Consider the following 23,314-nt stretch of genomic DNA (forward strand, 5'->3'; position numbering starts at 1 on the left):
ACACTTTGTTCTTTACATGGAAAAACACAGACTGACAAGATTGTCACATCTAGAATTAAAACGAATAGCCTTTTTAAATTTTTTTTGTTTTTAAGGCTTCTAAGAAATTCTAGTTGTTATTACATCAACTCTGGATTATGACTTAAATTTTTGTTATAATATTGACATATTTTAACAAAGGTATTGACAGATGCTTGACCATCATAATATTGAAAATTATAGTTTATTCAATCTGAAAAGACTTAGAGGAAATAATACTAGCTTTGAAAGCAAATACATAACTGATAGTGAATATTGATTAGTTGTTTGCAGGTGGTTATTAGCACTGTCAGAAATGAAGCTTGAATTAACTATGTCCTGATAGATGTTAATAATTGTTAGAAAGAATGCCCTGCTAGTAATTATTTTTAATGACTGCTGCACTATTAAGAAAGGTTAACTTGTTCTATATAAATCTCCCATAGTGACACAGCGACCACCTCATTACTGCTCAAAGACTGCTGTAAACCAAGTATGCCATATACTGTGTATGGTGGAAATCGTTTGTTTCACAAGATTGGCTCATTTAGTCATAGAGTTGACCCTAGCTTAATTACCAAGGGGGGTTGTGAATAGGCCACTAAGCATTTTCTGCCAATTAAAATGCTGAAATTGTAGAAAACTGCCATCTTGCACATGCTTTGAACCGAGTTAATTAGAAAGTTTCCACAGATGAGTGCTTCTTTTTAAAAGAATGCATTTTCTCTCTAGATAATGAGAAAGGGAGTTGGTGAATAACTAAGCTTGAAGACCTTTAACGTTTTAAGCAACCTAATTTGCAGAATAAGTGAAGCTTGTTTCAGACATTTAACGTTTTTTATTGTATATGGTATCTTGGGTACAGATAAAGGAAACATTTGCTGGTTGTATTTAATAGTTTGTGTTTCATTGGTTGGCCTAAGTTTTAGAAAAGATGCCTTTTATTGTTTGGTTTTTGTTATTGTTTTGGGGGTTGTATATTAATAAACAAGTTGTGATTTTAAAAGTACAATAATTTGGTTAGAAATCAGAAAAATTTTATTACCTGCTTTTTTTCTATATATAGGAAATTATGGTGCATTTATGTAAGCTTAAATATAAATGTTACAAATTCTAAAAATAAGTGTTTATAAATAGCATGGGAAAATATTTCAAGTACAATAAAATGAAAACAATTTTACTTCTCATAGGTCAAAAGGATCGTAATTGTCCTTGAAGAAGAGTTACAAGTTGTAAAGAGACTATTACTTAAAATTTTAGTGCTAGAAAGCTAAAATTACTTTATAAAAAAATTTTTAAAAATTTGTTTGTTTATTTATTTTTGAGAGAGAGAGAGAACCTGAGTGGAGGAGGACCAGAGAGAGAAGGAGACACAGAATCCAAAGCAGGCTCCAGGCTCTGAGTGTCAGCCCAAAGCCTGCCGTGGGGCTCAAGCTCACGAACCGTAAGATCATGACCTGAGCTGAAGTTAGATGCTTAACTGACTGAGCCACCCAGGCACCCCTAAAATTACTTTTAAAAAATGAACAGTAAATCAGTATAAGAAAACATGTATCTATAACATATGCTTGTGAGAGATAGCGGCTGGTTTTGCTAATGAAATAGGTATGATGGAATAATTGCAATCTATAGAAAATACCTAGAAAATTTCTAATTTATCTGAAACGGGAAATATAGCTTCTTAGCCCTTATTTCTTAGGAAATAAGAAACCTAAGTGATAATTTATGTTGGATGGGACATAAATATTTTAACCTTACTCTCATATGTATTTTTAGGTAACACTGAAATACATAAAAGTATATTCTGATGATTTTATGTTATTTGTTTTGTGGTAATCTTTTGTCCCTCCCCCATCCCAATTTGTTCAAATTTTGAAAGATGGATTGCCATTTGAGTTAATAGAATTAGTATTTCTTCTTACTTTCATGTTTAGACTTATTTTTCTTACAGATTCTCCTTTATGTGGAACCACCTCTGAAGTAAATACATAAGTAATAAATGACTGGGTCAAGAATTCGCTGAAAATACTGTAGTTTAATTTAGGAGAAAACAGTGGATTAACAGGAGTTTTGGTTTAGGTTTTACTTTACCATTTTAGCTAGCTATTTAATCATTTTTTATTACGTTAAAATATATATAAGATTTGCCATTTTAACCATTGATGTGTACAAATCAGTGGCGATTATTACATTCACAATGTTGTGCAGCCATCAAACTATTTTTTTGAAAATTTTATTTTTAAGTAATTCTCTGTACCCAACTCAAACTCACAACCCTGAGATCAAGAGTCACACACTCCACCAACCGAGCCAGCCAGGCTATCTATTAAAAAAAATTTTTTTTTCTTAAGTTCATTTACTTTTGAGAGAGAGCACATGTGAGCAAGGGAGGAGCAGAGAGAGAGGGAGACAGAATTGCGAGCAGGGTGTGAATTCACAAATCTGTGAGATCATGACCTGAGCCAAAATCAAGAGTCTGTTGCTTAACTGACTGAGCCACACAGGCACCCTAAAAAAAATCTTTATCACCTCAAATAGAAACTATGTAACCATTAAGCAACAAATCAGCATTTCCTCTTAATCTCGGCCTTTGGTAACTTCTTGTCTTTTTTGTTTCTGAATTTGCTATTCTAGATAAGTAGAATCATACCATAGTTGTCTTTTTGTGTCTGGTGTATTTCGCTCTGCATAGTTTTCAAGGTTCATCCATATTGTAGCATATATTGAAACTTGATTCCTTTTTATGGCTGAGTAATAATACTCCATGGCATGTATATACCACATTTTGTTAATCCATTCATGCATTGGTGGGCACTTGGTTGTTTCCAACTTTTGGCTATTGTGAGTAATGCTGTAATGAACACAGGCATACAAGTATCGAAGTCTCCATTTTCAGTTGTTTGGGGGTATATATGTAGGAGTGGGATTCCTGGGTCATAAGGTGATTCCATTTAGTTTTTTGAGGAATTACCAAACCTTTTCTACAGTGACTGTGCCATTTTACACCTGTTCCCACCAGCAGTGTACCAGGGTTCCGGTTTCTCCACATCTTTGCCAACATGTGATTTTCTTTCTTTTTTTTTTAACAGCCATTCTAGTAGGTGTGAATTCACATTATTTAACATTTAACATCTCTCTGCCTCAGTATGTAAATCTGTAAAGTAGAATGACACTGGTCTACATTAGCATTTTCCAAATCCTGTTTTGTAGGATCCTGGTTCATTGAGATATACTAATAGGTTCCATGGTCAAGTGAGTTAGAAAAATGCCGCACATTGTATTCCCCTTGTGGAGATTCATATTGCTTATTAAACTGGTGGAGGCTTTGAGGGAACTTGTTTAACCAAGTATTACCAAATCTTTTTGATTATTAAATTCTCCTCTCCTTCCCCTTGGAATACCTCTGAGAATTAGATGAACACAGTTTGAGGGATGCTAGTGTAGATTATTAAAGTCCTTTCTAGCTATATAGTATGAAGATAGCAATTACAGTGCCAGTTAAAGTAGCTTACTGGTAATCAAGGAATTGGAAAGATAATTCTCCTTTTAAAGTGGCAGAATAATAGACATCTTTGAAAATGGTTTCAATAATTTCCAACTCTGTCAATACAGGCAATGTATATATGGAAGAATAATTATAATAGTCCCAGTTGTGCTCTGCGTTTTATACAAAATATGTTATGAGAAGTTATAGGATCCATTAAATCTTTTGAAGGTAGCATGCATACTAAATCTGTTTCCTCTAGTTGGAAAAATGAGAGAACTCTTAATTTCAGAAAAGTTATATAAGGTGTTCAGAGTTATACAGATTATTTAACTTTAATATAAGAGCTTAGTCTTTTTCTGATTCTTGGCTTTTGTTGTTGGTCAGTAACCAATTATTGACGATCATTTGGCCAAGTGACCAGAAAACCAAAAGCATTTGTATTATTTATTTTTTAAAGTGTGTGTGTGTGCGTGTGTGTGTATCAACTTCTTTTGGAGGGGCCACTGGCCAAGCTCAATGTGATACCGTTGCACTGACTCCAAGTGGCATCATTCACATTTTCTTTTAAGTAAATGGCATTCCCTTAAAGATAGAACCACGATGGCATACCTGAAGTTGGGCTCTGATGCTGGATTGATTTATGTAAGGCTTTCTCCTTTGTGGGCATATGTTTTCTTGTATTTTCTGAGTTTCAGATGTCAAATATCAGAAATGCTAAAGATTTTCTAATACTGACTGGCTTCTCTCTTTCAAGTATGTCTTAGTTCACAGATTTGCTTTCTCAGGTGGATGAGAAAGATGATTTCAGAGCTGATACATAAGAAATTATACCTGGGAGTGTGTAATATGTGATATGTACTCATTTGTGCACATGTGAATTCATACACCCTCTCAGACTCAGACCCTCCCCTAACTATTTGTGTAAGCACTTGACTAATATAATGTGTCAGTCTGTCTGTGATTGGTGTTAAGTGACGATATATTTAGCTCACCTATCATATTGGCACATTGATTTTCACTGGATTCAATTTTGGTTGATTTGTCGTTTGGTAATTTGGTTTTTAGCTAATTAACCAAAAGCCATTTGAAATTGTAAGTCATCTCAGAGCATTGCAAAATATTTATGGTTTCATAGACTATTTTAGGACTTTTCTTCGCATTCAGAACACCCTTAGCCAGGAGTTAATGTGGGAATTTTAGAAAGGAAATACTTAGAATAATGTTCATTTTCAGGTATAATTTTTGTGATTAGGAACTAGAATCACATTTCTCTCATCTCTCTTTAATGATTAGATTTTTATAAATATGCTTATAAGAATATATAATGGTTTAATAGAGTCGTAGATTCTTTTTTTTTTTTAAGTTTATTTATTTTGAGAGAAAGAGAAGTGCATGTATGTGCATGGGTGGGGCAGAGAGAGAGAATCCCAAGAAGGCTCTGCATGGTCAGTGTGGGACCCAATGCGGGGCTTGAACTCAAAAACCGTGAGGTTGTGACCTGAGCTGAAATCAGGAGTCGGACGCTTAACTGACTGCACCACCCAGGCTCCCGTAGGGTCTTGAATTCTGTAATCTAATAAGCTCAAATGTTCAAATATGATCCTAATGCTAATATTTTATTAGTTTGTTAAATTATTTTGTGTAAATTGTTAACCATCTCAAATGTCTGTTACATCAAATTAATGGTATACTCCTTATAATAAGATTTAGAAATTTAATTTCTATTGCAAATATCTTAAAGGGCAAATCCAAAAATGAATGAATGTATATTTCCCAGTGTAGAATATAATATTACCCTAAAAAAAAAATAAAAAAGGAAAGATCAGGTTAAATAACAGTTACCCAACTAGATTTTGGGTAAATTTAGCATCTTAATCTATAGATTATATGAATTTTCTTGGACATTGGGACATAGGAATAAAGTAAGAAATACTTCATTTGGACAGCTTCGGTGCTTAATTCCAGCACATCATTTGCAAAATAATTCTGATTAATACAAATTTTTAATACTTACGAGAAGTTAGCAAATTTGTTTACTCTTTATACTATATTTGGGTCTCATCTATAGCTTTGGCTATACCTATGCATATATATTAGCATATACAGAGTATCATGGAATATGAATTACTGGCTTTTTAAAGTCATTTTTAGTACTGTATTTCTTTAAGTTCTTAATTGAAGTTGCTTTTATATTGATTGTTTTGAGATAAAGTGCTTCTAAATTTAATTACTGCCCAAGTAAGAAAAAAACATATTTGGGAAGGGAGAATTGTATATTAATATAGGAGACATATTATCTTCAGGTTAATGTATTTGTTACCAGCCTCAATTTGTCCCATTTAGTTACTACAAGTATCTTTTGTCCATTTTTTCCCCATTACTATGATTGAAACTACAGAGCTGTGGTAGTTTTGACACTCCTTTATTGGTTTAGTTGGCCAATAACTTATTGGCTCCCTGAATTTAGACCTATGGCCACCTTACTCCAACCTGTTTCCTCAGGCTCTCCCACTGACTTTATTATTCCTGCCTGTGCTTGGGGCACAGAGATAAACTAACTTGGTCATCATTATTAAGTCAACATTTTGACTTTACATTTTTCTTTCTAGAATAGAGTTTTTGACCTTAGCTCCTTGTGCCTTATACTCCCAACCATAGTAGTTCTTATCTTTTGGTTTCACTAACAATGTTGCCTTCATAATGAATCTTTTCCCTATGCCTCTTCCTTCCTTGTTCCCAAATCTTTGCAAGGATTAAAGACTCTAAATGTAAATTCTGGCTGTGTGTTTCTATCTTCTTTTGGACTTTTAGATTACCCGTGTTTATATCAGAAATTATCTGTTAGATATAGAATAAATCACAGAACTTCCATTAGTAGTAGATGACCTGTTGTTTTAATCCTGTGAGCTACCTTAGCATGGAATTAGCTTATAGCATTAATGTCATTGGATACTGTGACTAAAATGTCCAACGTATAAACACAGTTGAATTGATAAATCTCAGCATTTAGTGGGTGAAGTAAAGTTTCATTTCCTTACCTATCCTTACTTCTCTTTGTCTTTGAAAATTTTTTTACCTTGTTGAAGAAATACATTTTCCATTGTTCCCTTACTATAACACTTAACGTAAAATTTCTCAGATTATAGTCTTACTGGGTTTGATGAGAAAAAATAACATTTTAGATGAAAAACTTTGCCAAGTTATTATTGAGTGAAATTTTCTATAGATAAAAATTAAACAGAACTTCTAGGCCAGAACATTTCTATTTCACTTTAGGCCACCAATTGAAAATAATCTCACTTTTTAAATGAACATGCCCCATCCCCTGAACCACTGGCAGTTATTTCTGGTATCTAATCTATGTATGAATAGCCTCGATAAAGAAATGTGGACAGAATTCCTCTTTTCCATCACACTTCTGTTTTTCACAAATCCTGTTGTGAAAACATTTCTCTTGTGCTCTGGTTCAATCAAGGTTACATAGTGTGAAGGGCCTTTGGGTGGCTCAGTTGATTAAGCATCCGACCTCGTGGTTTGTGAGTTCAAGCCCTGCATCCCACACTGTCAGTGAGGAGCCTGCCTGGGATTCTCTCTCTCCTTCTCCCTCTCTCTGCCCCTCCCCCTTGCTTGTGCTATCTCTCTCTCTCTCTCTCAAAGTAAATACACTTTAAAAAACAAAACCCCCCAAAATTATATAGTGTAATTTTTACAAAGTAGAAAATGATACAGAAAGCCAAATTGGAGCAAGGGGAATTTGGAACTATTTATGGAGTGTAAAGATAGTATCAAGGGGACAGGATTGAATTGTCCTTTGTAAAAATAAGAAATGAAATGCAAAAATGGTACCAGTAATAAGGCCTTTTTTTTTTTTTTTTAAATCTCTTATGAATGTTTCCATTTTGGACTGGTATGTTAAGTTTCTCAAACTTTGTATTAAAAGATTTACAAAGATAACACTAGATACTCAGCTTCCTCTAATGCTCACAGGAGAGTTTTATAATTGTATTCTCTAAATGAATAGTTTTATTGCTGTGGCTCTGCCTTTATACATTGGTAAAAATTTTTTGACAGTCTACATATTAAGAGTGAATCACAGCCTGAAGTCATTTTAAATCTCTGTTTCTAATAAGATGGGCTACTGAAGGTACTATTTATAACTTGGTCTGAACTTCTTAATTTTTTAAAGTGTTCAGGTGGGTTATGTGGTTGTTTTGTTTTTAAACACAGCAGTGCCAAAATGTAAAACTTCTTAAAAAGCATAGTCAGGTTAAGATAATCTATCTTCCATGACTCATTTATCTTAAGTTTATTGTTCTTTAGAGCTTTTTGGCTTATATTGTCATATTAATGTTGACTATTAATTTCTTTCCTACAGCATGGATTTGTGGTATCATTTCTATCACTGTCATTAGCCTGCTTTCCTTGCTAGGCGTGATCTTGGTTCCCATCATTAACCAAGGATGCTTCAAATTTCTTCTCACATTCCTTGTTGCACTAGCTGTAGGAACAATGAGTGGAGACGCCCTTCTTCATCTACTGCCCCATGTAAGAAATCTTTTTAATCTTTAAAAAAACAAAACAAAAATAAAAATATTTAAGCTAAAAAGGTCCTTCATTAGCAAACTATAGTACACTAATCTAGTATTTGTTGTATTTGCCTATAGGATGAAGTATTTTTTCCATTTGCATAGTTTTAATAGCAATAGTTTTGAAGTAAATTGAGTCATTAGGTTTTAATATAGCAACAAAAATTGGTTACATCAGTATTACTTTTTCCTGCCACAACGTATACATACCAAATCACCACAGTGTACTCTTTAAATACAGTTTTATATGTCAGTTTAATCTGGGTAGAGCTGAAATTTACAAAAAATTGCTCTATTAGCAGTTCTGTAAATGAATACTTAAAAAGATACACCACTCATTGATTTTTATCTGTATGCTATATCAAGAAAGCCATTAGGAGAAATGTAGAAGTGGTCTTATGATTGTGCTGTATAGTCAGTGTGCCCCAGTTATCTTTATTTGATCAAGAATAGGCTGACATATTCAGTTAACAATTTAGTTAACTAATTTCAGTTATAGGCTTTTAGCTCCTTACATATGGGGCCATTTATGTTTTCTCCCGGAATACCACTTATTTTCTTCTATTTCAGGACCCTTCTAATAGTATCATATGCCCACACTTCTGGTACCATGCTTAGCAACCTTTTAAAATCTGTTATCAGTTAGTATTTTATACAGTGTTACTGCTTTTACTTCAAATGATGAAAACACTGGGGCTTTTTCTTTTCCAAATGTAAAATTACAGGTTTGAATGTTTTTTTTAAATATTCTTACCACCTCCTTTGGAGTTTTGGGGAAACAGATTTGCGTTTTTTAAGTAATCTCTGCACCCATCGTGGGGCTTGAACTCACAACCCAGAGATCAAGAGTTGGACGCTCTACCAAATGAGCCAGCCAGGCACTCCCAGAATTGTTACTTGTGTGTTTTGTATACTCCTCTTCCCCTTCTTCACTCAGAGGAATTGGTTCAGAATTCCAGATTTGGTATCTGGAATACCATATGACACTGCCTTAAAAAAATTGATTAATAAATCTTAAACTGTGAATGTAAATTTTTAAAAATTGATTCATTATGTTATTTACTGATTTCCTCCTTTATTCCTACCCCTGGCTTTCCCTTTTTACCATCATCAAGAATAGCCACAAAATTTCAAAACTGGGCCTATTAAGAACAGTTGATTGAAGTGAGAACAGTCTTCAGGTGCTATTTGACTTATTTTTTTCTTAAGTATTAATTACGTAAAGCTGTTACCTTTTTAAATGGCCTTACCGTCTTTGAGAAGTTTAGAAATCTCTTGGCTGCTAGCAGATGGAGAAAAAATACAGATAACTGTTATAAGGAAGGGAAATACTTAAGACCAGATCTCTAATTTTTACGATTGTTATTGTGGAACTTGTACGTTTGACAATTAAAAAGTACCCATTTCTATATTTTTTGCTAAAGCTTTAAACTGTAGAAAAATAAACACATGTGTGAGTATATACTTATAATGTTCCACAGTTTGTAAGTACAGGTAGCATCTCATCACTTCTTTAATTTATAAGAGAAAAACATAAAAATATAATCAGTTTAAGAAAAAGATTACAGGGAGTCACAGGTTGTGACCGGCAGGTGAATTAGTTTGTTTTTACTGAATGTTAGACATCTGGGTCATGTTCACTTTGGTTTAAAAAGGACCCATGCTTCCTAATATCTTAATGCTGCTTGATTTTCTCACTGTAGTGTGTGTCAGCTCCTATAGCCATTTGAGTTTGTGGTCTTTGTTTTAGAGTTACCATGAAATGTAATACTTTCCAGGCCACTGAATACAGACAGCAAAATTAAATAAAAGGCTACTTATATTTATGTGAGATAATATTTAGAGAACCACTTTAAAAATTGAAAGGTATTTTTTTGTGTGTCCTAGCAGATTATAGTCTCAAAATTTTAAAAAGCATCTTTAATTACTTGTTTAGAAGTTTTTGTTATTCTTATTAATAGTCTCAGGGTGGACATGATCATAGTCATCAACATGCACATGGGCATGGACATTCTCATGGACACGAATCTAAGAAGTTTTTGGAGGAATATGATGCCGTATTGAAAGGACTTGTCGCTCTAGGAGGCATTTACTTGTTATTTATCATTGAACACTGCATTAGAATGTTTAAGCACTACAAGCAGCAAAGAGTAAGTACTTTGTAATGATTTCTTCCGTTTTCTGAGATACGAAACTCAAAAAAAAATTTTTTTCTGGCCACATGCTTAATTATGATGTTGGTGTGTGTTCAAGGAAACATTGACTTTGATCTTTGCCATTTTTATGTATATATTTTGTATATGTATGTATTTTGTATATATTTCCTTGAGACAAAATATGGTTTAGAACAGAGCTCTAAACTGGGACTCAGGGGGAGTGATTCTAATTCTTGCCCAGCTACAAAATAGCTGTGAAAACTATGACTCATTCCTTGTGATTTCCAGTTGCTATATAAATCTGTGGGAAATAAGCCCTACTTTTCGTCTGTATTTTCATATCATATTCCAAGTAGTGTATTTAATTTTAATTGCTATATTTTATTCAGGGTATTGCCATATTTAAGTGCCTTCAAAGGAAGGTTGATCAAGATGATGTGCAAGTGAATTATTATCTGAGGAATGGTAGAACGAACTAGGAAGGGATCAAAAGTGAAAGAAACCTAACAGCATTTGGTTTTCAGAGGGTGTATGGAAAGGTGGATGGGTGAAGAATGGAGTGTTGGTAGGAGGGATGCCAAGGTGAGAGTGGCCGGAGAGAAATGAGTCAGAAGAGAGGTGATGGGGGCTTGAAGTAGAGTCATGTCATGAGGAATAGGAAAGATAAGGTGATTAAGAGAACTATTTAAAATTTTAATGATTATTTATTTTTGAGAGAGAGAGTGTGAGTGGGGTGGGGGCAGAGAGTGAGAGCGAGAGAATCCAAAGCAGGCTCCAGGCTCTGAGCTGTCAGCACAGAGCCAGAAGAGGGGGGCTCAAACCCATGAACCATGAGATCATGACCTGAGCCAAAGTCAGACACTTAACCGACTCAGCCACCCAGGTGCCCCAGAACCATTTCAATGAGAGAATCAATATGATTTAATTGTTGATGACATTCAAGAAATAGAAGTATTTTAGGGTCCATCTCTGAGTACATAATTTAGAATACAGTTATATATTGCAAAGTATATAGAGAAGTTTTGACATTCCTGTGAAGCTCAATTTTCTTCAGTTGTGTGTACCTGCTAACACTGAAGCAGCAAATATTCATATTTAATTGTACAGAATATTAGGGACTGCATAATTTACCGGTAAGTATAAAATGTAGTCTTTCAAGAGGTAGTTCAAAGTAAACATGTTTTCTGTTTTTTATAATTTAATCTTGATCTCATTTTGCATTTAAATTTACTGGGAAAATTAAACATGTTTATTTTTGTAAACTAATGTAGAAGAATAGAATATCCAGAACATGGCAGCTCTTTAGAAATTTGATATTGAAAGAAGTAAATAAATTAAAAGAATTTGATTAGATAAATCAATGGAACACCATTAAAGGGGTACTCTGTATCTAATAGTAAGGAATTCTTCAAGGATATCAAAGAGAGGAATCTGTGCAGATAAATCAGTGTGTCTCCTTTATGATAAATAGGACAGTGAGTAACCAAAGATGAAAAAGTGTATGGCATTGTTTTGAAGAAAAGGAATTAGTGATCCTTGAATAGAACAGACGTTTGACCATCTGCAAAGAAGAGTCAGTTATTGGAAGGAAGCTTTCAGAGCATACATTAAGTAATACATCAGATGAGGACTGGTTTCAGCAAATTGGGGCTTTGAGGGTAGTGATTTGGCAAGTTTTCAGGAAAGTGGACAAGGACAATCTGAACCAAAGCAGTTGAACACAATCCCAGCTGGTGTTGTACATTTTCTTCTTTTCTCTTTTGTGCTATGGTTGGCTTTTTTTCCCTTCCCCCCACTTTTCTTCTTTCTACTTCATCTCATGGCTGCTGTTTCTTTTCTTTGGTTGTCTCCATACTACTCCTTTTGAACATTTTGTGTTTCCCCAGTTTCTGTTACTTATTGCTACGAAGCAGAAGAACCCACAATTTAATGACTTATAACAACATTTTATTATTTCTCGTAATTCTGTCAGGAAATTAGGCAGGATTCAGCCGAGCAGTCCTTTTGTTCCACCTACCATCAGCTACACTCACTCACTGTACTACATTCAAACTCAGCTGGCCTGGGTTGGCCTCAACAGGGCAGGGGTAGGAGGCCCATGAATGTGTATGTCTGCATCTAGTGTCCTCCACATGGCCTCTATTTTTAAAAAAAAATTTTTTTTAACATTTATTCATCTTTGAGAGACAGAGCATGAGTGGGGAAGGGGTAGAGAGAGGGAGACACAGAGTCCGAAGCAGTCTCCAGGCTCTGAGCTGTCAGCACAGAGCCCTACACGGGGCTCGAACTCACGAACTGCAAGATCATGACCTGAGCCAAAGTCAGTCGCTCAACTGACCGAGCCACCCAGGTGCCCACACATGGCCTCTGTTTAGAGCCTAGGCTGAGTTTCTTCACAGATTAGTGGCTAGCTTCCTTGAGCAAAAAAGCAAAAGGTGTCAGGTTTCACACTAGTTCCAGAACTGGTCCATCATTTTCTTGCATTCTGTTGATCAAAGCAAGTTAAAGGGGAAGAGGTTATTTGTTCTCATAAACTTACATAGATCGGAAATAGAACTTTAAGTTGGAAGAGTTGTTAAAGGTAGTTACACAGTTACATTGCTAAAAGAAGAAAGCAGACTATTAAAAGATAGGAAAATTAAAACCTAAACAATGAAATACAATACTTAGGATTTATTAATAAGTGAGGATAGATTAGACGAGAAAGAAAACTTACCTTTATTGCGAAGCTGTTAAGAGTCGGTTACCGATAGGTCATTTTTTCACACATCACCTCATTTAATCCTAAGAATCTATTATTTTAATTTTACAGATGAGTATTCTTATGGTTTAATAAACTTAACTGCCCAATTCTCACAGAAGTGAACTACAAAGTTTGTGATTTTAACTCAAATTTGACCCTGCCCATTATGTCACATGTAGGGAAATGTAAGATTGCATTAAACACAATGAAATTCAAAGGGAATAACCTTTAGCTTTTTGGAACTTCCTATTCCCATGCACTATTAAATAAGATAGATATTAAATATATTTCACACATTTCATTTGGTTGCATGTAATATAGTACTGTGTACTGTATTCTGTACTTTGAAGTAGATGAGTTGATCCTTTCAGTTGAGTGTTTGAAAAAAAAAAAGCAACAACATAGAAATTTAGCTGAATATTTTATAAATGAGACCCCTTGATTAATTTCTAAAAATTTTTTCTTTTTTTCCTAAGTAATTTATGAATAAAGTGTTACTACCACTTACCCCATAGATGTTAACAAGTGAATATTGTTGCTAGTTGTGGCTGCAGATTTGATACTAATACCAGATTTTTTTCAGGGAAAACAGAAATGGTTTATGAAGCAGAACACAGAAGAATCAACTATTGGAAGGAAGCTTTCAGATCATAAGTTAAATAATACACCAGATGCTGACTGGCTTCAGCTCAAGCCTCTTGCCGGTAGACAACAGTTCTGACTAAAGAGAAGCTTTTAAAATATAAACATTGAAATACTGCTTCTAACCTGTGCCTGTGTTTGAAATTTCTTGTTTTTGTGGCTTCCCTAATATTAGTTTCTAACTTTTGTATTTCCTAAAATGTGAGTGTATCTTGTGATTTTGTTTACTGTCTTGTCTATTTCAGCCTTATTAAAATGGAATGTGGGACTAATTATATCACAGGGCAAGGAACATATTGCACTTTTACTTTACAGAAAAAAAAATGAAACAAACAAAAAGGCTTTGTAAGCAGTATACTCGTGTTATCTTTAGATCTTGGCAATGCAGGTCTGTGTGCCGTCCATATGGAATTGGTTTCATATGGAAGAGGGAGAGTGGTCTCCCTACTTAAAATCTCTGCTCATCAATTCAGCTCTTCTGTTGCCTGGTAAATGTGATGAGGTAGCTTACAATTGTCAAGGAAACATAAAGTATTTTAGTCTAATTTTCCCTTTCTGTTTGAACTTGTGTTTCCCCTGAACGTACCAATGATTTTCTGTAGAAAAGGGGCAGATGAGACTCTAACTGTACTCTGCTCCAAAATACAATTTGAGAAGTAGTAGACTGTTTGTCACATAATAAATAGTTTTTGAAAACTAGGTGAGAGGCCAACCTCAGTTAAAAAAAAATACTTAATCAGATGTTACCATTTATATGGGTTTCTGAGTAGCATTTTCAGATAGGTGCCATTGGAGGGTGCCAGCGATTTAAAGTTTGTTTTCTTCAGTGATAAGAGAGGATTAGACAGGGTAACTTTAAGTTTCCTTCTTCCCCTGAAAAATTATGGGTCCATTTAGTTGTCCTGTAAATGCTGCAGTAACTTCTACCCTTCGATTTTTAGCAGCTGTTCGTGATGTCCTCCCTCAGATTCACAGTTTCTCCACGCTTGCCAGTTCTTCTCCCCACTTTGCCTGCTGTTGATCTCAGTGTCCCCCCTTTACCTCATCTGGTTCATCATCTGGATGCTCAGAACCCCAGTTTGTTTTGTGTGTATGTGCACATGTTTGTTTTATTTGCTTTTATACATTTATTTGGGACTTCATTTAATCATTACACTGCTGTTCTGCCTGGGTTTAAATGAGCGAAGAAGCGTTCGTCTGCTTGTTGATAAAGTATATCCTTTGCTATTATAAATATAGGAACTGATGACTCGGTCGTTTCTGAAGATCGACTTAATGAAACTGAACTGACAGATTTAGAAGGTCAACAAGAATCCCCTCCTAAAAATTATCTTTGTGTGGAAGAGGAGAAAATCATGGACCATTCTCACAGTGATGGGTTACATACCATTCACGAGCATGACCTCCATGCTGCTGCACACAACCACCATGACGAGAGTAAGACTGTGCTGAGGAAACATAACCACCAGTGGCACCACAAGCATTCTCACCATTCTCATGGGCCCTGTCATTCTGGGTCCGATCTGAAAGAAACCGGCATAGCTAATATAGCTTGGATGGTAATCATGGGGGATGGCATCCACAACTTCAGTGATGGGCTAGCAATTGGTAAGTGGGCTTGAAACTTGGGTTATCATTTGTTTGATCTTTAAGATCACAGATTCAGTACTAATACTATAAACTGTAATACACAGGATTAAAATTTGAGGTTAACAAATACACTGTTATATATTACTCTGGTCATTTGATTTGTTTCCAGAGGCTATGTTAATGTTTTTGATCAGCTTATTTGAGGCATAAAGGTATATTTTTCCTGGGTTTTGCTTTTAATGTGTAAACAAATGTCTGTAGTATACTACTTTTATAACTCGATTTCAAGGCATAATCACATATGAAAGCTACCTTAACATTCTATTTTCAAATACATTTATATATCCCTGAATATATAATTTCAGTCCTGGGTTTAGTACTTTTTTATGTCTTTGAAAAGGTGAAGAAAAATTTTACCTGTTAAGCATCCATTGTACCAGATTCAAATTATTAGAGTCTTGGCTAACGTAAACTGATATTACTAGTTTAGGAAAATATTAAATGTGATTAATATATGATTTTCTTTTCCAGACTTCACTCAGAAGTAGGCTTTGGTTTCTTTAAGAAAGGAGAGGCCATATTTTTCAATCTTTAGTAGCTGTCAATGTTAAAAAATAAAGAATTTACTAGGGGGAATCAAATGTATTTATATCTCTGATCTCAGTCCTCAAGACTGTCAGATGGATAATACTTTGTAGTATTTTTGCTCTAGACCCAGAAAAGTTCAGACAAGGATGTAGCCATTTAAGTATCTATAAATATTTATATGAGAGAGAGCGAATACAATCGTACGCTTAAAGGACTTGAAATTTAGCATCAGACTTCCACTCAGAAACTGAAATGCTGGAAACCATTACTACTCCCAAGCTTTCAGTGAGCTCTGGAAGGCTAATGTAATGGAAAATTTAATTTCTTAGAGAATATTTCTTTCACTGAGTAGCTCTTTCTCTGGTTATTATATACGTATTATACCTCACTATATGTTCAAAAAGTATAATGTAAAATAAGTGAGTCATATATTATGAAAATAATTTAGATAGGCAAAAGAGGTTGTACCTATCCTTATTAATGAAAATGGAAAAAGCAGAAGTAAACATCACTTGATTTTCTTTTTACCCCCCACCTCAGGAGCAGCTTTCAGTGCTGGACTGACGGGAGGAATCAGTACCTCTATAGCTGTGTTCTGTCATGAGCTGCCACATGAGTTAGGTAATATACCAGATTTTGTCAAATCTTAAGACTTCTTCAGTTATAAATGCATATAAATTTTGGAGAGGTTAAAACATAAAAATGGCTGATGACAAGTAGAAATGTCATCATTCTTTTATATAATATGTATTATATGCACCTAAAAATGTATTATTTTATATGTATGTATTTTTAATTTATGTAAACAGTATTATGTCCTTTCCCATTCTGTTCCTTATATTACTAATCATTATGCTTTTATTTAGTTTATTTTGAGAGAGAGAGAAAGAAAGCATGAGCACATGAGCAGGGGAGGAGCAGGGAGAGAAGGAGAGAAAGAATCCCAAGCAGGCTTCATACTGTCAGCACAGAACCTGATGTGGGGCTTGATCTCACAAACCATGAGAACATGACCTGAGCCGAGGTCAAGAGTCAGATGCTTAACCAACCGACCCACCCAGGTGCCCCGCATTATGCTTTTAAACTCCACCCAGGTTATCATGAATTCATTTAATATGTTGCTTTTAGTCAGTACTTAAGAGTTGTGCATTTACTACATTTTACATATGTGTCACCTAGTATTAGATACACTACACCTTTAATTTCCTGCCACCACAGATAATGAGGCATGGAACATCTGTAGACTTAGCACTTATAGACTCTTACAAGAACATCTTTTGGGATTATACCCAGGAACAGAATCTCTAACCACCAATACCAGAGAGTTCCTGTGTTTCCACATCCCTGCCAAGACTTCACATTAACTAATTTTTGTCAATTTGGTAGATATAAAATGATATTTCTTTATTGTTTTAGTTGGCACTTACTGATCTACCAATGATTTTTTTTAAATTTCTCTTCATGTGTTTTGATTTTTGTTTTATTTTTATTTTTATTATTTTTGAGCAACAGAGAGTGTGAGTAGGGGAGGGGCAGAGAGAGAGGGAGACACAGAATTCGAAGCAGGCTCCAGGCTCCCAGCTGTGTCAGCACAGAGGCAGATGCGGGGCTCAAACTCACAGACCACAAGATCATGACCTGAGCTCATGTCAGATGCCTAACCAACTGAGCCACCCAGGCGCTCCTGATTTTTTCCTTTAAGTTGAAAAACAGAAAATATCCAGGGGATGTAGAGATGACATAAATTTGAAAGAAAAAAGTAACTCCCTATTCTGAGTTTCCAAGGAATTTCTTCATATGCTCTTGCTAGTTTAATATTTTTCTTAAATTTATCTGGCTGTGAAACATCTATCACTTGACTGTGCTTAATTTTTTTTATTGGTAGTAGCCTTATTTGCTTACTTTCAGTAGAGTTCATATGTATAATTTGCTTAGAAAATTATTAACTGCTCAAAGCAGGACAGTCTATTAATGCTTACTTGGTAATGATTCTCTAAGCCTTGATTCCGTACTTACAGTTTTGTTCCTTTGCCAGCCTTGAGCCTGTGTTCTTATATCCTGTTCATGCCCCATTTCCTTTATCCTGACTAAACCATTATTGCCTTCGTTGTCTTTTGCTTGGACAGTTTCCATAGTATTTACACCTAGTTTTGCTCTGTTCTAGTCCATCTTGTATACTTTATCCCAAAGTGACTTGCTCATGCAGTCAGTCTTTCAGTAGTCTCCATTACGTATAAAGTTAAAAGCTGAGATACATTAGTCCTGCTTCCATTGGCCTTCATTTCTGCCTTTTCAGCCTTACTCACTGTGCTTGCTGTTGCATGTTTTCCACTTCACCCAAACATAATTCACCAAACATATGCTGTGGGTGCCTGAGCCTGCTTCTTTCCTTGTACCATCTTCCTACTTGGCTTGTCCTGTCCTACTGATTGTCTCTCTAGTTAATTATGTTACGAGGCTTTTTTTCTCCAACTTGAGGACTGCCCTCCCGCTGGAGGATTACTGCCCTGTATGTGTTGGATTACTTTTTCGTGTAAACTTTATCACTTAGCTTCACCAGGTCTTTCTTTGGGTGCTTAGTATATATCCATTGTAGATGTCCTGTCTCTTAAAATGTAGGTTCTTTGTATGCAGATACTGTATCTTATGCACTTTTCTTAACTACTTTCCTGTGTTAGGAAGAGAATAATCTGCCAAATACTTCTTTGCAATTCCATAGCAATACACATCAGGGCTTTCTGTCAGGTTTTTTTTTTTTTTTTTTTTTAACATTTATTTATTTTTGACACAGAGAGAGACAGAGCATGAACAGGGGAGGGGCAGAGAGAGAGGGAGACACAGAATCTGAAACAGGCTCCAGGCTCTGAGCTGTCAGCACAGAGCCTGACGCGGGGCTCGAACCCATGGACCGCGAGATCATGACCTGAGCCGAAGTCGGCCGCTTAACCCGACTGAGCCACCCAGGCGCCCCTGTCAGTTTTTATATGTAGGTAACATATAGCCTAATAATTTTAACTTTGCACTCTTCATTTTGAACTTGCTTAGTAGATTTGGATAGTCTGAACACACATCCACAATATACTGGGAAGACCTTCAACTTCCCTTCCTACCCTCTTCCTGCTCCCTAAATGGAGTATATCATGCCACTTCATGGTTATTGACAGCAGGGAGTTTGGAGATTAGGGATGATTGCCTTCCTGCCACTTACTCCTTTTTCTCTCTATAGTTTCTCCTTGAAACAATGAAATACAAGGAATGATAGCCACATAAACAAATGCAGGACATACCTTAATAGCTAGGTAAGGCCTTGGACCTATGCAGAGCTCTTGTGAAAGCTGGATTATAGAACTCTACCTGGGCCAGGACTCCCCATGAGACAATCGACCCCAAATCTCTACCTGTTTTACCCCACAAACCAGAAGTTGGGATGTTACTGTTGCTATGATGGGAAAACATGAGTTTAAAGTACGTTGAACTTTAAAGGAGTGAGACCTTAAGAAAATGTGCATTTTCCCCCAATGCTCAGTGCTAAATTGACCTAAACTCTATTTTCTAGCTGTCTAGGCTCTAGGGTAAAAAGAGCATAGCTCTGGAAGTGATAGAAAATGCTTTGGCCTTTGTATTCGTCAAGGTAGGAAGTGGTCTAATGACCATAAACAAAGAAAGTATTTTAAAAAATGATTTTAGAGGCTATTTTTTGCCTTAAGGTACAATAATGGACACTTTGGTAAAATAGGCCCAGATGAATGTCTTTGCTCTGATTTATCACTCTTATTCATTTGGAGAGGAGGGAGTCTGGAGAGAGGCTAGAAACCTCTTCCTCAGAACTCCCAAGCAAGGGAAAGATCACTCCCCTAGAAGATATGATAGAAGCCTGGCAGGGAGATAGGAGAAACTTCTCCCTGGTTAATAGGTCAGGATATTGGCAAAGCAGCATAGTACGTCGCATTCCGGGATAATTTATTTGATCCAAAACCTCTTAGGCCCTAGTTAAGTTTTTGATTATGAATTCTTAAAACTGTTCTGAGATTTTTATACTGAAGTCATACCCTAAATGGGAAAACAGTTGTTTAAATTACATTTTAGTGCATTAAAAAGCGACCCTTAGTAATTCCGAGTTTTATTGTTCCTCTTCTGAACGCATTGCAGTTCTCGCATGGTGTACGAGATGATGGTTTTGTTTGTGCTTAGGAATGCAAAGGAAAAATCAAACTTTTAAACCTTAGAACAATATACAGCTCAGGGAGGTTCATTCTAAGAGGTATGCAGAAATTGAAACCATCTGAGAAAATAGAAAACGCTTGTCTCTCATAGCATGTTTGCTGTGGGGTGGGTTAACGGATGAAGTCACCTGAATTATTCCTACTCTTTCTTTTGTTTTTTTGCCAAACTTGTTTTAGCTATATTTAAGTAAGTAGAAATATTACTTTGTTGTATCCTCGCTACTTTTTTCCTACTAGTTCAAAATAACTGTATAAGCATTTAAAAAATAATTTGTATGAAAACTTGTATAAGAACATATAAAGAGGAAATGAGATTGGGATAATCTAGAAGAGCAGATAATCCAAACTCTCTTCTTGATATTAAGTAGTGTGTTCTAACTCCAAAAAAAAGTGACATTTTGATAAATAAATGTAGCCTTCTTATTAAGACTCAGCTCAGAGAGGCTATGGGTGCCATCCCGTTTTTTCCCTTTACTCTCATGCGTATTTAAGGGGTAAGTAGAATTTCAAAATAAATTTTCATAATGTGCTAGATTGTTCAGGGAAAACTGAACATTTACTATATAGATGTATACATGTGTATACATGCATTATTTAAGGCAAAAATAAAGAACTTTGAAATATGTATTTGTTTAAAAAAACCTCAGTGGTTGATATTAACATAATTACAGCATTGGATCACATTAACAGCTTTGGCAGACATACCTCATTCGTTGTGTTAATGACACCCTTTGTCAGCAAAAAGGAAGGGATATTGATTTATCAAAAGATGAGTAGATTTGCTTGTTTGGTGTAAATCCCAACTGTATTCCTTTGATCTATTTTTCAAATATTTATCAAGGTTCTTACTGAGAAGGGAGGTGGGTGGAGAAAAAGGGAGAAAAATATGCAGATACCTCTGAAATTTGTAACTAAGATAAGTCTAGGACAAAGATAGATTTTATTTTATTTTATTCATTTTTTTTAAAAATTTTTAATGTTTATTTCTGAGACAGAGAGAGACAGAGCATAAGTGGAGGAGGGGCAGAAAGAGAGAGGGGGACAAAGAATCCGAAGCAGGCTCCAGGCTCTGAGCTGTCAGCACAGAGCCCCACGTGGGGCTCGAACTCACAGACTGCGAGATCATGACCTGAGCCAAAGCCGGATGCTCAACCGACTGAGCCACCCAGGCGCCCCTAGATTTTAAATGAAATAATTCGTCTTGGTACAAGGTCATTATACAAAGATAATTTATACTGCTGTATACTGGCAATGAACAATTAGAAATTGAAATTTTTTTAAAGTGCTATTTATAACACCAAAAAACATGAAACTCTTTGGTTAAATCTAACAAAATATACACAGAATCTGTATGCTGAAAACTACAAATCACCACCAAAGAGATCAAAGGAGACTTGAGTGTGAAGAATGTATACCAGGTTTATGGACCAGAAGACTCAGTATCTTTAAGATGCTAATTTTCCCTATAGTTTAAGTGCATTCCCAGTCAGAATACCAGCAGGCTTTTTCAAATGAGCTTTTTCAAAATTTAATATGGAAACCGAAAGGAACTTGGATAACCAGAAGAATTTTGAAAAAGGACAACAAAATTGACTTTAAGACTTGCTATAAAGCCACAGTAATTGCAACAATTTATATTGGTGAGGAAATAGACACATAAATCAGTGGAACAAAGTAGAGTTCTCTGATACATGGCAACTTATTTTCAACAAAGTGCAAAGGAAATTCCATGTGGAAAGGAAGTTTTTTCAACAAATGTTGCTGTAGTAATTGAATATACAGTTTCAAAAACCCAAAGAAAAAAGTTCACACTGTAGACACAAATTAACTGAAAAAAGATCATTGATTTAAATAAAAATTTTAAAATACAGGTTTCCCCTGCTATCCAAAAGTAGTGTTCCAGTGAAACTTTTTGTAAGCTGTAAGGGCTTAAAGCTAAGAAACAGTTACTATTTATATGGAGAAGTTTTTGAATTTCCCAATACCTTAGGATACATCTTGCCAATGGAAGCACAAAATAGAGACAAAGCACAGGTACTCACACACTTCAGAGCTATGGTGGCCTGACACTGAGCATGGTTCCTGGGGAAGGAGCTTGGTGGGGCTACTCTGGCTGCTCGGGGTGCAGGCTGCCTCTACAGCAGCTCATGCAAAACAAAGGCTGTTTTTGGTTTTTGCCTTTTTTCATAAAAGGGAAAAATCCTTTTCAGATTTTTTTTGGTTAGGGAAAACCGGTACTAATGTAGGTCTTTAATAAAAGTGAAGTGGCTGTAATACGAACTTTTGAAAAGTGGGGGTTACCTGTATAAGGCTTTCAGAAGAAAACCTAGGAGAAAATCTTTGTGTTCTTGGATTAGGCAAACTATTTTTAGATAAAACATCAAAAGCATGATCCGTTAAGGAAAAAGTAATAAAATGGACTTCATAAAAATTAAAAACTCTACACAAATAGCCTTTATTAAAAAAGAATGAAAAGGACTGTGAATAAATATTTGGAAAATACATCCCTGACAAGAGACTTTTAGGATATTTAAAGACCTCTCAGCTCAATAATAGGAAAAACAACAGAGTGGGCAAAAGATTTGAACAGGCATTTCACTAAAGCAATTCTGCAGATGAAAACACATGGGATTACAGGTGCTGGATTTGTCATTATAAAGGGCTATAAAGGATGTGGAACAACTCTCAGAAATTGCTGGTAGGAATGCAGCTTTTTAGAAGGCTAGAAAAAAAAGACACTCGTTAAATGGCCCAGAAATCCCACTCATAGGTATCTACTCGAGAAATGAAAACTTATGTTGACAGAAAAACCTGTTTATGTGTACAGTGGCTTTATTCATAGTTGCCCAAAACTGGAAACAACCCATAGGTCCTTCAGCTGTTAACTTGGTTCATCTATGGAGTATTTAGTGTAGTAAAAACCATGACTTCCTGGGGTGCTTGGATGGCTCAGTCATTTGAGTGTCCGACTTCGGCTCAGGTCATGATCTCAAAGTTTGTGAGTTCTAGCCCCACGTCAGGCTCTGTGCTGACAGCTCAGAGCCTGGATGGAGCCTGCTTCGGATTCTGTGTCTCCCTGTCTCTCTGCCCCTCCCCAGCTCACACACACACACACACACACACACACACACACACACACTCTCACTCTCACTCTCTCTCTCTCTCTCTCTCTCTCAAAAATAAATAAACATTTAAAAAATGACTTTCTGATATAAACTGTAACGTGAATGAATCTTATACATATTATGCTAAGAGGAAAAAAATACCTAGATTCAAAAGAC

The 23,314-nt window shown here is 35.6% G+C and overlaps 1 protein-coding gene across 5 annotated transcripts in view; it reads left to right on the forward strand.

The window, feature by feature from the left end:
• The window catches only part of SLC39A10 (solute carrier family 39 member 10), a 144,175-nt gene that overhangs the window by 109,824 nt on the left and 11,037 nt on the right, over positions 1-23,314 (forward strand). For all 5 annotated transcript variants that reach the window (XM_027054331.2, XM_053215472.1, XM_015077962.3 and 2 more), the window contains 5 exons: positions 7,881-8,050; positions 10,053-10,241; positions 13,574-13,694; positions 14,872-15,240; positions 16,351-16,431. In XM_027054331.2, the coding sequence (XP_026910132.1) occupies positions 7,881-8,050; positions 10,053-10,241; positions 13,574-13,694; positions 14,872-15,240; positions 16,351-16,431 (930 nt within the window). The remainder of the gene's footprint in view (positions 1-7,880; positions 8,051-10,052; positions 10,242-13,573; positions 13,695-14,871; positions 15,241-16,350; positions 16,432-23,314) is intronic.

This window comes from Acinonyx jubatus, chromosome C1, assembly GCF_027475565.1.
Source record: "Acinonyx jubatus isolate Ajub_Pintada_27869175 chromosome C1, VMU_Ajub_asm_v1.0, whole genome shotgun sequence".
Classification (NCBI taxonomy): Eukaryota; Metazoa; Chordata; class Mammalia; order Carnivora; family Felidae; genus Acinonyx; species Acinonyx jubatus.